Source organism: Pan paniscus, chromosome 9 (genome assembly GCF_029289425.2).
Source record: "Pan paniscus chromosome 9, NHGRI_mPanPan1-v2.0_pri, whole genome shotgun sequence".
Lineage (NCBI taxonomy): Eukaryota > Metazoa > Chordata > Mammalia > Primates > Hominidae > Pan > Pan paniscus.
In genome coordinates this window covers 104143126-104162682 of record NC_073258.2, presented here as the reverse complement: position 1 = coordinate 104162682, position 19557 = coordinate 104143126, and the positions used below count along the sequence as shown (strand labels likewise).

Genomic DNA, 19557 nt, shown 5'->3' with positions numbered 1-19557 from the left:
GTCAAGGTCACCAGTGACCACTTCTATTCTGAATATCCAGTGTTCAATTCTGTCCTCGTTTTGTTTAACCTCTCAGAAGCTATTCGGCCTAGTTAACAATTTCATTCCTAACTAAAGATTCCTCAAGGTTTCTATGGTAACACGGTCTTCAGTTCTTTTTTCGTTTTTTGTTTTTGTTTGTTTGTTTCCCTATAATAACTCTAAATTTTTTTCTCATAATAACTCTAAATTTTGACATTACTCAAGGGCACCCACTGCTCTTCATCTGCTCTGCCACCGTAATGTAAGCTGCCATCTGCTCTTACCTGGACTACTGCAGGAGCTTCCTGAATGTTCTCCTTACTTTCTCACCATCTTCTACACAACAGCTTTCTTCAAAAACTTTTTGAAATTGTAAACTAGATCATACCCACTCTACCTATAACTTCCATGGTTTCCCATTGCACTTGGAATAAAATTCCTTCCCCTGTCTTAGTCTGTTCTGGTTGCTATAACAAAACACCATAAACTAGGTGGCTTATAAACAACAGAAATGTATTTCTCACAGTTCTGGAGTCTGAGAAGTCTAAGATCAAGACACCAGCAGATTCTGTATTTGGTGAGCACCTGCTTCCTGATTCACAGATGGCCGTCTTTTTGATGTGTCCTCACGTGGAGGAAGGGGTAAGGGATCTCTCTGGAACCTCTTTAATAAGAGCACTAATCCCATTTGTGAGGGCTCTATTCTTATGCCCTAATCATACCTCCCAAAGACCCCATCTACAAATACCATCACTTTGAGAGTTAAGACTTCAACATATGAATTTCAAGAGGGAAACAAACATTCAGATCATAGCATCCCCTTACCTCATCTACTCTATCCTTTAGTCTCTATACTCCAATCACACTGACATCCTTTCAGTTTTACTGAATGCGCCAAACATTTTCTCTTCTCTGGGAATTTGTGTATGCTGTCACCTTGGCTTGAAATAGTCTTCCCCTCCAACTCTGTCTGGCTAGCTTCTCATTGCTCATATCTTGGATTCAATTTCACTTCTCAAACAAGATACTCCCTAACTATCCAGGCCAAAATAGGTCTTCTCCCTTATTATAACACCACTTGTGCTTTCCACCCACAGCATCTGCAATAATTTGTAATAATATATTTTATTTATTTACTTGCTTCATCTTTTAATATCTTACGAACTAACTGTAAACTCCACAAGGTAGGTACCATGACTATTCTGTCCACAAGTATCTCTACATAGTCCCTAGCACAAAAATAACTGAAACACATTACATACTCATTAAAATATTCCAAATGAATGACAGACCAATAATATTATGATATAAATAATAATAATTTGCTTGAAAAAGGGTAAAATGAATGATCATATATTATAAATGACCATTCATAATAAAAGTACCTTCAATAAATGTTAAATGAATAGTTAAAAGAGAGTGCTTACATATGCCAGACACTATTATAAAAGCTTTACATATATTAATGCATTTAATCCTCATGAGTACTATCATTGCTGGTGATGATAGTAAGTAATGATAGTAAGTACTGCGTGAGCGAGGCAGAAGACGGGTGATTTCTGCATTTCCATCTGAGGTACCGGGTTTATCTCACTAGGGAGTGCCAGACAGTGGGCGCAGGCCAGTGGGTGCACGCACCCTGCGCGAGCCGAAGCAGGGCGAGGCATTGCCTCACCTGGGAAGCGCAAGGGGTCAGGGAGTTCCCTTTCCCAGTCAAAGAAAGGGGTGACGGACGCACCTGGAAAATCGGGTCACTCCCACCCGAATATTGCGCTTTTCAGACCGGCTTAAAAAACGGCGCACCACGATACTATATCCCACACCTGGCTCGGAGGGTCCTACGCCCTCGGAGTCTCGCTGATTGCTAGCACAGCGGTCTGGGATCAAGCTGCAAGGCGGCAGCGAGGCTGGGGGAGGGGCGCCCGCCATTGCCCAGGCTTGCTTAGGTAAACAAAGCAGCCGGGAAGCTCGAACTGGGTGGAGCCCACCACAGCTCAAGGAGGCCTGCCTGCCTCTGTAGGCTCCACCTCTGGGGGCAGGGCACAGACAAACAAAAAGACAGCAGTAACCTCTGCAGAATTAAATGTCCCTGTCTGACAGCTTTGAAGAGAGCAGTGGTTCTCCCAGCACGCAGCTGGAGATCTGAGAACAGGCAGACTGCCTCCTCAAGTGGGTCCCTGACCCCTGACCCCCGAGCAGCCTAACTGGGAGGCACCCCCCAGCAGGGGCACACTGACACCTCACACGGCAGGGTATTCCAACAGACCTGCAGCTGAGGGTCCTGTCTGTTAGAAGGAAAACTAACAAACAGAAAGGACATCCACAACGAAAACCCATCTGTACATCACCATCATCAAAGACCAAAAGTAGATAAAAACCACAAAGATGGGGAAAAAACAGAACAGAAAAACTGGAAACTCTAAAATGCAGAGCGCCTCTCCTCCTCCAAAGGAACGCAGTTCCTCACCAGCAACGGAACAAAGCTGGATGGAGAATGATTTTGACGAGCTGAGAGAAGAAGGCTTCAAACGATCAAATTACTCTGAGCTACGGGAGGATATTCAAACCAAAGGCAAAGAAGTTGAAAACTTGAAAAAAATTTAGACGAATGTATAACTAGAATAACCAATACAGAGAAGTGCTTAAAGGAGCTGATGGAGCTGAAAACCAAGGCTCGAGAACTACGTGAAGAATGCAGAAGCCTCAGGAGCCGATGCGATCAACTGGAAGAAAGGGTATCAGCGATGGAAGATGAAATGAATGAAATGAAGCGAGAAGGGAAGTTTAGAGAAAAAAGAATAAAAAGAAACGAGCAAAGTCTCCAAGAAATATGGGACTATGTGAAAAGACCAAATCTACGTCTGATTGGTGTACCTGAAAGTGATGCGGAGAATGGAGCCAAGTTGGAAAACACTCTGCAGGATATTATCCAGGAGAACTTCCCCAATCTAGCAAGGCAGGCCAACGTTCAGATTCAGGAAATACAGAGAACGCCACAAAGATACTCCTCGAGAAGAGCAACTCCAAGACACATAATTGTCAGATTCACCAAAGTTGAAATGAAGGAAAAAATGTTAAGGGCAGCCAGAGAGAAAGGTCGAGTTACCCTCAAAGGGAAGCCCATCAGACTAACAGCGGATCTCTCAGCAGAAACCCTACAAGCCAGAAGAGAGTGGGGGCCAATATTCAACATTCTTAAAGAAAAGAATTTTCAACCCAGAATTTCATATCCAGCCAAACTAAGCTTCATAAGTGAAGGAGAAATAAAATACTTTACAGACAAGCAAATGCAGAACGATTTTGTCACCACTAGGCCTGCCCTAAAAGAGCTCCTGAAGGAAGCGCTAAACATGGAAAGGAACAACCAGTACCAGCCGCTGCAAAATCATGACAAAATGTAAAGAGCATCGAGACTAGGAAGAAACTGCATCAACTAACGAGCAAAATCACCAGCTAACATCATAATGACACGATCAAATTCACACATAACAATATTAACTTTAAATGTAAATGGACTAAATTCTCCAATTAAAAGACACAGACTGGCAAGTTGGATAAAGAGTCAAGACCCATCAGTGTGCTGTATTCAGGAAACCCATCTCACGTGCAGAGACACACATAGGCTCAAAATAAAAGGATGGAGGAAGATCTACCAAGCCAATGGAAAACAAAAAAAGGCAGGGGTTGCAATCCTAGTCTCTGATAAAACAGACTTTAAACCAACAAAGATCAAAAGAGACAAAGAAGGCCATTACATAATGGTAAAGGGATCCATTCAACAAGAGGAGCTAACTATCCTAAATATATATGCACCCAATACAGGAGCACCCAGATTCATAAAGCAAGTCCTGAGTGACCTACAAAGAGACTTAGACTCCCACACATTAATAATGGGAGACTTTAACACCCCACTGTCAACATTAGACAGATCAACGAGACAGAAAGTCAACAAGGATACCCAGGAATTGAACTCAGCTCTGCACCAAGCGGACCTAATAGACATCTACAGAACTCTCCACCCCAAATCAACAGAATATACATTTTTTTCAGCACCACACCACACCTATTCCAAAATTGACCACATAGTTGGAAGTAAAGCTCTCCCCAGCAAATGTAAAAGAACAGAAATTATAACAAACTATCTCTCAGACCACAGTGCAATCAAACTAGAACTCAGGATTAAGAATCTCACTCAAAGCCGCTCAACTACATGGAAACTGAACAACCTGCTCCTGAATGACTACTGGGTACATAACGAAATGAAGGCAGAAATAAAGATGTTCTTTGAAACCAACGAGAACAAAGACACAACATACCAGAATGTCTGGGACGCATTCAAAGCAGTGTGTAGAGGGAAATTTATAGCACTAAATGCCCACAAGAGAAAGCAGGAAAGATCCAAAATTGACACCCTAACATCACAATTAAAAGAACTAGAAAAGCAAGAGCAAACACATTCAAAAGCTAGCAGAAGGCAAGAAATAACTAAAATCCAAGCAGAACTGAAGGAAATAGAGACACAAAAAACCCTTCAAAAAATCAATGAATCCAGGAGCTGGTTTTTTGAAAGGATCAACAAAATTGATAGACCGCTAGCAAGACTAATAAAGAAAAAAAGAGAGAAGAATCAAATAGAAACAATAAAAAATGATAAAGGGGATATCACCACCGATCCCACAGAAATACAAACTACCATCAGAGAATACTACAAACACCTCTACGCAAATAAACTAGAAAATCTAGAAGAAATGGATACATTCCTCGACACATACACTCTCCCAAGACTAAACCAGGAAGAAGTTGAATCTCTGAATAGACCAATAACAGGAGCTGAAATTGTGGCAATAATCAATAGTTTACCAACCAAAAAGAGTCCAGGACCAGATGGATTCACAGCCGAATTCTACCAGAGGTACAAGGAGGGACTGGTACCATTCCTTCTGAAACTATTGCAATCAATAGAAAAAGAGGGAATCCTCCCTAACTCATTTAATGAGGCCAGCATCATTCTGATACCAAAGCCAGGCAGAGACACAACCAAAAAAGAGAATTTTAGACCAATATCCTTGATGAACATTGATGCAAAAATCCTCAATAAAATACTGGCAAACCGAATCCAGCAGCACATCAAAAAGCTTATCCACCATGATCAAGTGGGCTTCATCCCTGGGATGCAAGGCTGGTTCAATATATGCAAATCAATAAATGTAATCCAGCATATAAACAGAGCCAAAGACAAAAACCACATGATTATCTCAATAGATGCAGAAAAAGCCTTTGACAAAATTCAACAACCCTTCATGCTAAAAACTCTCAATAAATTAGGTATTGATGGGACGTATTTCAAAATAATAAGAGCTATCTATGACAAACCCACAGCCAATATCATACTGAATGGGCAAAAACTGGAAGCATTCCCTTTGAAAACTGGCACAAGACAGGGATGCCCTCTCTCACCGCTCCTATTCAACATAGTGTTGGAAGTTCTGGCCAGGGCAATCAGGCAGGAGAAGGAAATAAAGGGTATTCAATTAGGAAAAGAGGAAGTCAAATTGTCCCTGTTTGCAGACGACATGATTGTATATCTAGAAAACCTCAGTGTCTCAGCCCAAAATCTCCTTAAGCTGATAAGCAACTTCAGCAAAGTCTCAGGATATAAAATCAATGTACAAAAATCACAAGCATTCCTATACACCAACAACAGACAAACAGAGAGCCAAATCATGAGTGAAGTCCCATTCACAATTGCTTCAAAGAGAATAAAATACCTAGGAATCCAACTTACAAGGGATGTGAAGGACCTCTTCAAGGAGAACTACAAACCACTGCTCAAGGAAATAAAAGAGGATACAAACAAATGGAAGAACATTCCATGCTCATGGGTAGGAAGAATCAATATCGTGAAAATGGCCATACTGCCCAAGGTAATTTACAGATTCAATGCCATCCCCATCAAGCTACCAATGACTTTCTTCACAGAATTGGAAAAAACTACTTTAAAGTTCATATGGAACCAAAAGAGAGCCCGCATCGCCAAGTCAATCCTAAGCCAAAAGAACAAAGCTGGAGGCATCACACTACCTGACTTCAAACTATACTACAAGGCTACAGTAACCAAAACAGCATGGTACTGGTACCAAAACAGAGATATAGATCAATGGAACAGAACAGAGCCCTCAGAAATAACGCCACTTACCTACAACTATCTGATCTTTGACAAACCTGAGAAAAACAAGCAATGGGGAAAGGATTCCCTATTTAATAAATGGTGCTGGGAAAACTGGCTAGCCATATGTAGAAAGCTGAAACTGGATCCGTTCCTTACACCTTATACAAAAATCAATTCAAGATGGATTAAAGATTTAAACGTTAGACCTAAAACCATAAAAACCCTAGAAGAAAACCTAGGCATTACCATTCAGGACATAGGCGTGGGCAAGGACTTCATGTCCAAAACACCAAAAGCAATGGCAACAAAAGACAAAATTGACAAATGGGATCTAATTAAACTAAAGAGCTTCTGCACAGCAAAAGAAACTACCATCAGAGTGAACAGGCAACCTACAACATGGGAGAAAATTTTCGCAACCTACTCATCTGACAAAGGGCTAATATCCAGAATCTACAATGAACTCAAACAAATTTACAAGAAAAAAACAAACAACCCCATCAAAAAGTGGGCGAGGGACATGAACAGACACTTCTCAAAAGAAGACATTTATGCAGCCAAAAAACACATGAAAAAATGCTCATCATCACTGGCCATCAGAGAAATGCAAATCAAAACCACAATGAGATATCATCTCACACCAGTTAGAATGGCAATCATTAAAAAGTCAGGAAACAACAGGTGCTGGAGAGGATGTGGAGAAATAGGAACACTTTTACACTGTTGGTGGGACTGTAAACTACTTCAACCATTGTGGAAGTCAGTGTGGCGATTCCTCAGGGATCTAGAACTAGAAATACCGTTTGACCCAGCCATCCCATTACTGGGTATATACCCAAATGACCATAAATCATGCTGCTATAAAGACACATGCACACGTATGTTTATTGCGGCATTATTCACAATAGCAAAGACTTGGAACCAACCCAAATGTCCAACAATGATAGACTGGATTAAGAAAATGTGGCACATCTACACCATGGAATACTATGCAGCCATAAAAAATGATGAGTTCATGTCCTTTGTAGGGACATGGATGAAACTGGAAACCATCATTCTCAGTAAACTATCGCAAGAACAAAAAACCAAACACCGCATATTCTCACTCATAGGTGGGAATTGAACAATGAGATCACATGGACACAGGAAGGGGAATATCACACTCTGGGGACTGTGGTGGGGAGGGGGGAGGGGGGAGGGATAGCATTGGGAGATATACCTAATGCTAGATGACGAGTTAGTGGGTGCAGCGCACCAGCATGGCACATGTATACATATGTAACTAACCTGCACAATGTGCACATGTACCCTAAAACTTAAAGTATAATTAAAAAAAAAAGAAAAAAAAAAAAAAAAAGCACAAACTTTGAAGAAAAAATTGAGATTAAAAACTTGAACACATGGTGGTAAAAAATATATATATACGTAGTATGAATAATACTGTTAGGAAAATGAAAATGCAAAACATAGATTGGAAGAAAATATTTTCAATATACTCTCCTTGTTCCATTTTCCCATGTCGTAATTTTCAGTTTGATCGTAATTTTTTGTTAGATCAGTGTTCATTGTTTACAGTATAATAACTTTGTTAAACATCTCACTGTTGAGCTATAATTAAATTTTTTTCTTTGAAAAAAAAAAACAACAACATGGACTTTGCAAATTCAGAAGTAGGCAGAGAAAATTATAGGGGACTAAGGTGCCAAAACTACAGAGTAGACTCTAATCTTCCCCCAAACTCTGGAAATTGAGTCAAACAAGTTAACCTGTATTTCACAGAGAAGGAAACTTTCCAACAAATACCTGGATTATGTCTCCAAAATGTAAGATGAGATCTTTGCAATAATTAAGGTTACTTTTGCCATTGGTTTTCTGTTTAATAAGAGGTGAACTTAGTCAATTATGCAAATTATTCCATTTTCATATTATTACTAAGTAAAAACTGAAAACAATCACACATTATTCTCAGAATAAATAGCTATATTACATAATAATATATATACATATGAATACCTACATGGTTGTACTATGTATATACATTTTAAGAACTGCATGAATTGGGAAAATCATTAGAAAATACAAAACTGCCAATGTCACTTAAAAAAAAGTTGGAAACTGGGCTCAGAAACTGTTACAAGAAGCATAGCCCTGAGAGGAAGAAAATTATCAAACATCAAGACAAGGAATGAACTGCTAAAGGGAAGAACTGAAATTATGTGAATTTGATTACTTATTTAAAGATAAGGAAAGATCTATTTCATAAAAGAGAGAGTAAAAAATACTAACTTTGATGTGCATTTGTATGAAGAAAGGAGGTCATGGGCCATGACTTCACAGTTAGGAACCTGTGCAATGTGATTGCTTGTATGACTCAGGCAGAAATGGGGAGCACATGGTTACGGTGTGGGAGAAAAAGCAAAAGAATCAGAAGAATATTCCACTACTAACCTGGTTTAGTTTCTTCCAGAGATTGAGGACAGGAGAAAGTTCATTTGACCAGATTTCTCTATCAAATTTGGAACCAGCTGTTATGGATCTGCCCAAAATCCTCAACTGTGAAATAACCTGAATAAAAAAATAATAAGTATCAACAAATAAAAAGAACTTCAGCCGAACAGGAAGAAAGAACATAGGTACAAAAACAGACATTTTGTTTTATAAAAATAGAGACCAAAAATGTTGTCAACAGTTTATAATCTTATTATCTCTCTTCAATTGGCTTAATATTTTACTGTTTTATTTAAGCAGTTTAAAAAACAAGAGAACTCAAAGTTGGGGAAAACCGATTTTTAAATTGTATACTATAATGGCTTGTATTTGAAAGATGCTTCATTTGTTGTTGCTATTTGGATTTTTTTGAGACAGGGTCTCGCTCAGACACCCAGGCTAGAGTGCAATAGCGCAATGATAGCTCACTGCAGCTTCAAATCCCTGGGCTCAAGCGATCCTCCCATCTCAGCCTCCCTACTAGCTGGGATTACAGGTGTGTGCCACCATGCCCACCTAATTTTATTTTTGGTAGAGACCATGTCTCAGTATGTTGTCCAGGCTAGTCTTGAACTCCTGGGCTCAAGCGATCCTCCCACTTCGGCCTCCCAAAATGCTGGGATTATAGGCGTGAGCCACCAGTCCTGGCATAAAGCTGCCTCTTTATCCAGAAAGCTCCAATTACTCATAATTAATAACTGCTCAGTGTCTCTCTATTTGTTCATTTCTGAAATCTGGAATTGTTTTGATTTAAATTTCATAATCTCAAAATGCTGACAAAGATAGTTTCCTTAAAAATATGAAATGACTGGAAAAAGAATAGCATAATAAACCCTATAAAATGGTAAAGCAATGATAATTACTGGTTGATAAGTTATTTATAAATGTTTTAATGCTCTACATTAACTTTAAGTTGTAATTTCAATGTTTCCTCTACATACAAGGCTCCAATGAAAAAAGTATGGGTCAATCAATTCAAACAAGGCAAGGTAAATATTCCCTATTTAGGGCTTTCACTTCTATAATGTCCTTATTATCAGTTTCTTTATCATTATTCTCATCAAAACCAATTCACTCACTTTTTTTCTAAAATAATACTTAATGATTCCCATTTTAAGAACATTAATGAATCTTATTAATCATTTGTTAATGATCGAGAATATTACAAACTATGCTAAATATTAGGTTACAGATAATGTGATATATGTGTGTTTATATATATAAAATCAATGATGTATATATTGTTTTTCATATTATACCTAAATATTAAAATTGTGCTATCTCACTGTTTGTCTAAAATAAAATAAATCCAAAAAACCAGATATATCTTCCTAAGTCAGTATTTTAAACTTCAACATTTGCAGCATGTTGACTACTTCTGTTTTTACTTTGGGAGAAATGTGATTTGTTTTTCCTTTTGTAACATATTGAACTATATTTCATATTTTGTTAGGTTCTTACATTAGTAAAGTTCATAACAAAATCAGGGCCATAAATCTTTCAGAATGAATGTAGGATTTAACTGTTAAACATCAATAATCATGCTGTTAAACTCAAGTTACTTCCAGAGTGTTTGACTGATTCTCTAGTCTTAAAAAACTGTGATTCAGTGTTTGATTTTTTTTTGTTTTTCTGATAAATTATTTTCATTTGCTCTAGCTGAACCCTACAATAGCACCTAATTTATCAGCTTTGCTACACTACAAAACACAACTAGTTGGTAGTCAGAAGTGCTATTTTAACTCAAGTTTTGCTGTCACTTATTCGTGTTTTAAATTTGTCAAACATGACAGAAAACAAATAAGAATGCAAAGAGATGTCTAAAGGAAAAAGAGTGCAAATTTTTTTGTGCATGATGTTAAAATCTGTTTTAAGAATAAAATGTACACCAACCAAAAAAAGATGTCTTCTGTCCAAGAAAAATAACATGTGAGGATTTCTTTTTAAATAATACTATCATAATTTTTAAAGAACAGGCAGTAATAAGAAAGGGAGTTCAAACATATAATAAAAACATTTTTATTAATGAGGACAGGGCTATAACTTGTATCAATGAACTGTCTGTTTTTATAAAATCGACCACATATATTTATCTTTTTATAAAGCATAGATAATAAAATATCTATTTTTCATATTTTAAACCAGTTAAATATAATTTTTTCAGAATACTACTTTAAAATGGTATCAAAAGGGATAAAATTTAATTCATTAACAACATATTTACATCAATTCTTCCACTTTCTACCCATAATTAACAGCATGAATTATGCTACTGGCATGCTTTGGGAGATCTATAAGAATTGCAAAGGAGCCAGGCACAGTGGTTCACACCTGCAATCCTAGCAACTCAGGAGGCTGAGGTGGGGGGATCACTTGAGGCTAAGAGTTTGAGAATAACCTGGGCAACATATTGGGACCTCTTCTCTTAAAAAATTTTAAAAATACATTAGTCAGGTATGGTGGTGTGCACCTGTAACTACTGGGGAGGCTGAGTTGGAAGGACTGCTTGAGCCCAGGAATTCCAAGCTGCAGTGTGCTATCATCATGCCACTGTACTCAAGTCTACTTGACAAAGCAAGACCCCATCTCTAAAAAATAAAAAATAATTTAGAAAACAAACTTTTAAAATGAAGAAATTGTAGGAAACCCACTCCTACTTCATCTGTTCTCATTTCAAAGACCAGTGAGAGACATTTCAGGAACACCTATGTTTCCTGAGCAATTGGTATGTTTTATTTTAAGACACTAAATCTTATACATAATTGTATTTTCCTTTGGATATCATGAAGCACCCCAAATGATTTCTGATCAAACAATACCAACTTTATAGAAACAGAAAGTACAAGCTTTTCTGTTTTGTCCTATTTGGCATAAACTGTTTCCTTAGTTTTATTTTATTTTCCCATCCTAATTTTCTCTTACACTAATTTCCTCAACTACTGATTTTATCCTAGTAGATTATTTACATTTTTGTTAGTCACTGCCAGTAATTCTTTTTTGGAATAAGAAGGAATATAAACACTCATTCTCATTTTATAGATGTCAAAGAAATTAAATAATTTACATTTTTGTTACAGGGAATATGGCAGACTAGATTTCTGGAGAAAATTTTATGATAAAGCACATTTCAAAATTATGAATAAGCAAGAACATCATCAACTAATGACTTAAAATTTATGACAGAATTGTCAAGGAAAATAAGGAAAATCTTAAATGCTAAAGCCAAAAGAGAAAAAATACGAAGACATAAAATAATAAATAAGAGTTTTAAAACATGAAGAAGAAAAGTAAAACTCCTAATATATGCCTATTCAGAGTTATTACTATATGAAGAGCTAATAAAAGGAGACAGAGGCAATTTTTAAAAAGAAACTTTCTGTGAATTTTCCAGAACTGATGAAAGACAATACTTCTCATATTCAGAAAAGTCAAAGAATCCCAACCAGAATAAATGAAATCATCTGGTACTGCACAATGTAATTGGAGAACATTGAGGAAAAAAAAAAAGATCTTACAAGAAGCTAGAAATAATAGATTACTCCAAACAAACACTTCCCAACTGCAACAATGGAAGGCAAAACATGTTGACAAAAAGACTGTCAACCTAGCATTGTTATAAATTTAGCAAAATTATTTTTTGAGAAAATATAAAATATGAGTTTTTTTGAGACAAAACTGAGAGTGCACTATCAATAGAGCTTCACTATTTAAACCATGGACATTAGCTAGAAGAAAATCATCAAAAAAAAAGTCTAATAAGTAAAAAGGAATGGTAAGCAAAGAAAATGTTTAAGAAATTTATAAATCTATTGAAGTATGATCCCAATATACAGCAGAAATAAAACACTGAAAAACAATCATATTGAAGTTGGGATAAAGTGACCAGAGTTACAGCATTCTAAATCACTGTATTGTATGGAAGGATGGCACATTAAAATTTAGTATAACCATTGAGGGAAAAAATAAGTATAGAATACATTTTCCAAAACAGAAAAAAACCCAGAATTTTTTTAAAAAAGGGAAAATGAATCTAAAAGAATGCAAACAAGGGTAGAGTAGAAGGCCCTTGGTCACAAAAAACAGCAGGCCAAACAGCAGGCTAAACAGGAGATTTTTTTTTTTTTTTTTTGAGACGGAGCCTGGCTCTGTCACCCAGGCTGGAGTACGGTGGCGTGATCTCAGCTCATCGCAACCTCCAACTCCCTGGTTCAAGTGATTCTCCTGCCTCAGCCTCCCGAGTGGCTGGAATTACAGTCATGCGCCACCATGCCCAGGTAATTTTTGTATTTTTAATAGGGACAGGGTTTCCTCATGTTGGCCAGGATGGTCTTGATCCCCTGACCTCGTGATCCGCCTGCCTCGGCCTCCCAAAGTGCTGGGATTACAGGTGTGAGCCACCGCACCCGGCCCAAAGAGATTTTTTAAAAATGATATTAATGAATCCAAATAAATCAATAATTGCAGTAATTGATTACTTTAAAACAACTGCTTAAACATTACTTAAAAACAACAGCTAAAAATATGTTTATATGTTAATAGTTAAATATATGTATATATATTTAAAAGTGGGCACCTAAAACATAAGGACATTCAAAGTTAAAAGGTAATAGAATGAAAAAGGTAACCCTTTTTTAGTAAACCTCAACAAAATTTAAAGCAAAAAGTATTACAGGGGAAAAAGCATCACTATCTATTGACATAATTCTAAGTATCTTTATATATAGATATATAGATACTTTGTCATTAAAAGTAATGGCAAAAACCGCAATTACTTTTGCACCAACCTAATACTTAAAAACACAGATGTTGTAGATAATAAAATTACCAGAAGATACAGAGAAATAGAAATCTAGTGTTATGTAGGACACTTAATGTGGGTTTCTCAGCAATTGGTAGATCACATACAGAACACATATAGAAAATTTGAACACAATCAACAAGCATGACCTAAGGGACATATAATACATCCAATATCTGGAGAACAGACAATCATTTTTTGTAAAAAAAATTTAAGTTTTGGGATACATGTGCAGAACATGCAGGTTTGTTACATAGGAAAATGTGTGCCATGGTGGTTTGCTGCACCTATCAACGCATTACCTAGGTATTAAGCCCGGATGCATTAGCCATTTATCCTGATGCTCTCCTTTCCCCCAGTCCTGACAGGCCCTGTGTGTGTTGTTCCTCTCCCTGTGTCCATGTGTTCTCATTGATCAACTCCCACTTATGAAGGAGAACATATGGTATTTGGTTCTCTGTTCCTGTGTTAGTTTGCTGAGGATGATGACTTCTAGTTTCATCCATGTCCCTGCAAAGGACATGATCTCATTTCTTTTTATGGCTGTATAGTATTCCATGGCGTACATGTACAACATTTTCTTTATCCAGTCTATCATTGATGGGCATTGGGTTGATTCCATGTCTCTGCTATTGTGAACAGTGCTACAGTAAATATATGCATGCATGTATCTTTATAATGGAATGATTTATTATCCTTTGGGTATATACCCAGTTATGGGATTGCTAGGTCGAATGGTATTTCTGGTGCTAGATCTTTGAGAAATCGCCACACTGTCTTCCACAAGGGTCAAACTAATTTACATTTTCACCAACAGTGTAAAAGCAAGAACATTCTTTCAAGCACACAGAGAACATTTAAGAACATCAGCCACATATTAGGCCATAAAGCTAGTCTTAGCAAATTTAAGAGTTGATATCACACAGATCATATCTGACAACAATGTAATTGTTAGAAATTGGTAAAATGTTACCAAAATTAACCCCCTACACTTGGAAATATGAAAACACATTTCTAAATAACTCAAGGTCAATTAAGTAATTTTAATAAAAATTTAAAATACTGTGTTCATGAAAAACCCACATATCAAAATTTATAGAATAGTGAATGGGCAGTTAATGAGATTCTGGAGGAAAATTATAGCAGCAAATCTTATGTTAAAAAGAAGCAATGCTAAAAATTGAGTAAAACTTATAAATTACACAGTTAAGAATATAGATGAAGGTTATATATAACAATAAGAGCAAACAAAATTTAAATAGAAAACAGATACAAAAGAGATCAGAGTTTTTAAAAAGCCAAAAGTTGGTTCACTGAAAAGACTAATAAAATTAAGAGATTTCTTACCAGATTGAATGGTAGATAGCTAATGATAAAATTAAAAATGGAAAAATTTTATTTTAAAATTCTACTTTTAAAGGAAATTACAGATATAGAAAATACTAAAAGATGCCATGAGATTATTTTAAACTTTATACCATAAAAAGTTGCAAATTTGGCTAATAGAGAAATTCTTAATAATATGTAAATTAAAACAATCTCAAGAATGGTGGAGTTTTTCTAAGTGGGGCTATAGTTGGTCAAAAAATTAAATTAGAAGTTAAAAATACTGTCTCAAAGTAAATCTCAGGCACCAATAGTTTACATGTTAAGTTCTATTAGCATTCTTTACAACAAATAATTTTTTCAGAGACTAGAAAAATGAGGCAACATTTTCCAAATAATGTTACAAAGGCTAGTAAAAATTTAATACCAAAGAAAATGTAAATTCAAAGACCAGTCTTACTCCTGAACACAGATTCAAGTAAAGAAATAAACATCAAACATTTTAAAAAAGATATACAGGATGACACTGAATATATGGTTCAATCATAGAAACTATATTTCATCACATAAATTAATGAGAAAAAACATATAATCTTCTCAATATTTAGAGGAAACACGGACAATAAAATTCATCAATAAATTCGTAACAAATTACCCCTAGCAAACTTAGCAAAGATTTGGGAGATTGTTATAATAATAGCCTTCGATAAATGATGCGTTCCTGCAATCACATCCTTTGCAATGTAATGTTCTTCTCCTCCCATATCAAGAGATACCTACTTCTCCACCATCTTGAATCTGGACTGGATTTGCTTTGACTAACAGAATACGGCAAAAACAATATGTAATTTACAAAGCCTAGACTTCAAAAGGACATGCAGTTTACTTTCCGGACTTAACCCTGATATACCATGCTAGCATCTGGTAGACAAAAGGCCAATCAAGAATCAAGTCACCCTAGCTAATAGCCAGCACCATCTACAAACATGAGTAAGGACATTTTGAACCTTCCAGCCCAGTCAACCCTCCAAATAAAGGCAACCTTACATGTAAGCTTAAGTGAAACTAAAAAGGAATAATCCAGCCAACCCACAGAATCATTTAAAAATCAGAAAACATTATTACTTCAAGTCACTAAGTTTTGGGATAGTTTGCTGTAAAGTGAAGACTAAGGGAAGCACTGGGAATATTAGAAAACTTCTTTAATTTATGGACTAAATGTCCATAAATATGGACTTAATTTATGGACTAAAATCCATCTGTTGAGGCCCTAACTCCCATTATGGCTGTGTTTGGAGAAGTGGCCTCCAAGGAGGTAATTAAGGGTAAATGAGGTCATAGGGGTTCGGGGCCTGATCTGATAGGATTTGAGTCCCTGGAAGAAGAGACACTGGAGACCTCACTCATTCACTCTCTGTGCACATGTACAAAGGAAAGGACATGTGAGGACCCAGAAAGAAGGCAGCTGTCTACAAGCCTGGAAGAGCAGCCTCACCAGAAACTGAGTATGCTGTACCCTGATTTCAGACTTCTAGCCCCCAAAACTGTGAGAAAATAAATTTCTGTTGTTTAAGCCACTCAATTTGTGGTATTTTGTTATAGCAGGCCAAACCAACTAATACAACCTGATAAATGGTATCTATAAAATGAAGCAAATATCATAATAATAAAATGTTAAAAACCATTCCCTTTAAACTCACAGCAAGGTAAGGATGCCAACTATCACTACGTTTATTCAACACTGCACATAAGGATCTACCTATCCCAAGAAGACAAATAAAGACAATTAAATGTCTAAGAATTATAAAGGAAAAACACGAAATCATCAGTTTTCTCAGATATTTGCAGAAAAAAACAATTTATAATACTTTTTATATTTACAATATGTATCTTCTGTTTTTGAAATGAATAGAAATTCATTAAACAATATTATATTTTTAACTTCAGCCCAAATATTCTATTTTAATGATTTGGGGGCCTCAAAAATATACTTAGGCAATATTCTCATCACCCCTTAATAGTTTCATGCTCCCTGTGCATGCTTGGCCATGTACAATGATGATGTTCAACTGTGTCACCAAACACATCAAGATGTATCAAACCATATAAAATTTCCCTGCATACATAAGAATGCATACCCCCCCAAAACTACATACCAACATGTTAAAATGAGACAGGAGAATATGCAGTGGTTTATCTTTCTAATGTTAACACATGCAGGATAAAGGGGGAGGCGGGAAAACTTTTCTTTGTATTTCTCATGTCTCTAAAATATATTTATGCCAGTCACACACAAGACCAAATTGTAATTTATGTTGGTGATTTGTGAGATGAGATTTCACTCAAGATCAAAAGTGAAATGTACAGGCACCCTACCATGTTAAGAACTCACATCATCATTTTTCAAGGTAATATGACATTAAAAGCCTGGAAATAAATCTCAGAGGATCTGCTAGTTAGTGCAATTTTAACATAAGCAAATTGAGAATGAACCTGTCACCGAAGGATATTTATTATAAATTCATATTCACACAGTGAATATATCAGTTTTCAAATACTGAGCTATATTATTTGGAGTACTAGGCTGACACTTCATTATAAATCATATATATTCATGTTTTGTGCATAACTGGTTAATACTAAATAAGATCTGGTATTAATTACTATATGAAATGCTGTATCTGCCTTGAGATGATACTTTGTCGCACTCTGAATAATTAGTGGATCTAACAATCCTACCTACTGATAGTAAAAATATACTTTTGTTATTTATCAAAATACAAATAAGACACACGGAACATATAAATGCACTATATCATGTATATACACAACGAAATACATGTAAGACCTCATCTTTCCTAATACATTCATCTATTTATTTTTTAAAATAATATCTATTATATATCACATCTGAAAACAGTTTTGCAGTTAATTAAAAGATTAAACATATGCCTGTCATATAATCTAGCCATTCCACTACTAGGTATTTGGTCAAGGGAAATAAAAGAATATGTTCATATGAAGATATAAAATCAATGTTTAAATATTCACAGCAGCTTAATGTAGAAGCCTGCATTAATCCATTCTCATGCTGCTATAAAGAAATACCCGAGACTGGGTAATTTATAAACGAAAGAGATTTAACTGCCTCACAGTTCTGCATGACTGAGGAGGCCTCAGGAAACTTACAATCATGGTGGAAGGGGAAGCAAACATGTCCTTCTTCACATGGAGCAGGAGAGAGAAGTGCAGAGCAATGTGGGGGGAAAGCCCCTTATAAAACCATCAGATCTCGTGAGAACTCACTATCATGAGAACAGCCTGGGGGAAACTGCCTCCCATAATCTAATCACCTCCCATGAGGTCCCTCCCTTGACACATGGGGGATATGGGAACTAGAATTCAAGATGAGATTTGGGTGAGGGCACAGCCAAACCATATCAGAGCCCCAAAATGGAAACAAACTAATATCTTCAATGACTAAATGAATAAACAAATTGTGGTATATTCATAAAATGGAATACTATTTAGCAATAAAAAGGAAAAGCTCCTAATATACATAACATAGATGAATCTTATGATAATTACACTGAGTGAGAAAGAAGCCGTAAAGAAAACGGTACACTTAACTGTATTGTCCTTTTATATAAAACTCTAGACAATGCAAACTAATCTATACTGATAAAAAAGAAATCAGTGGTTGCCTGGGAATAGGGGAGAAGAAAGAGGAGGGAGTGCTGAGAGAAAACTTTTGGGGGTAATGGGGATGTTCACCATCTTGTTGTGGTGATAGCCTCAAAAATATATGCATATTTCAAAAATTACCAAAATATACACACTAAATATGTGCTGTTTATTGAATGCTAATTAACCCCAATAAAGCTGTAAAAAGTAAAAAAAGATAATTACTAAAACAATGTTAGGTAGTTTACAGAATTATCAGGAAAGTTAAAAATTGGGCTAGGGTCAGTTAAACACTGGTTACTCTGGTGGAAAAAGGAAAGGAAAACCTGATAGTGCCACTGAACACAGAAGCTATGGCGTTTCTATCACCTTTGCCTTCAGCTCTGGATGTTACCAGGAATTAGAATTTGCTAATTAGTGTTAAATAATAAACATTTTTCATCACCTCGAAAATTACCTCTTAGTACTTCGCAATCCCTCCCCCGTCTAATCTTTCCTCCCCCATCACTAGGCAATCACTGACTTCCTTTTTCTCAGTGTAGGTTAGTTTGCCACTGCCTTTCAAGAGAGCAAAGAAACTGCCTCTTTGATTCACTAGTTCCCTATTCAGAAACTGGGGTTGGTGCCTGGCATGACTGTTCTCTAACTGTGAGGGGGACTTGAAAAGTGGTTGCCATTTTCAACACTGCAGTAATAGGGGATGCTGCCTCCCACTCAAGACTTTTTTGGAGAAAAGTGCTAATAGCTGTGTAAAAGAAAGTACTAAAAGGTGGGTGACAAGGTCAAGAACATACATGTAAATATCCACGACATTTTAAAAACTTTTAAATATTAATTTTACTATGAACATTTTCAAAGATACACAAAAACTGATTTTTATTATGAACATTTTCAAAGAAACCCAGATACCCATAATGTAGATTCAACAACTGTCAACACTTTCCAGCACTTGCTTCATTCATCTCCCTCTTGTTTTTATTCCTTAAGCGTTTTAAAACAAATCCCAGACAACGTGTTATTTAATTCCTACATACTCAGTATGTATCTCTAAAGAAAAAAAAATGATATAACT

At 36.2% G+C, this 19557-nt stretch overlaps 1 protein-coding gene across 2 annotated transcripts in view; it reads right to left on the bottom strand.

Annotated features, from left to right (window-relative positions):
* DYNC2H1 (dynein cytoplasmic 2 heavy chain 1) overlaps window positions 1-19557 on the bottom strand; it is a 374041-nt gene that overhangs the window by 115913 nt on the left and 238571 nt on the right. For both annotated transcript variants that reach the window (XM_003828371.5, XM_003828370.6), the window contains one exon: window positions 8639-8755. In XM_003828371.5, coding sequence (XP_003828419.1) covers window positions 8639-8755 — 117 coding nt within the window. The remainder of the gene's footprint in view (window positions 1-8638; window positions 8756-19557) is intronic.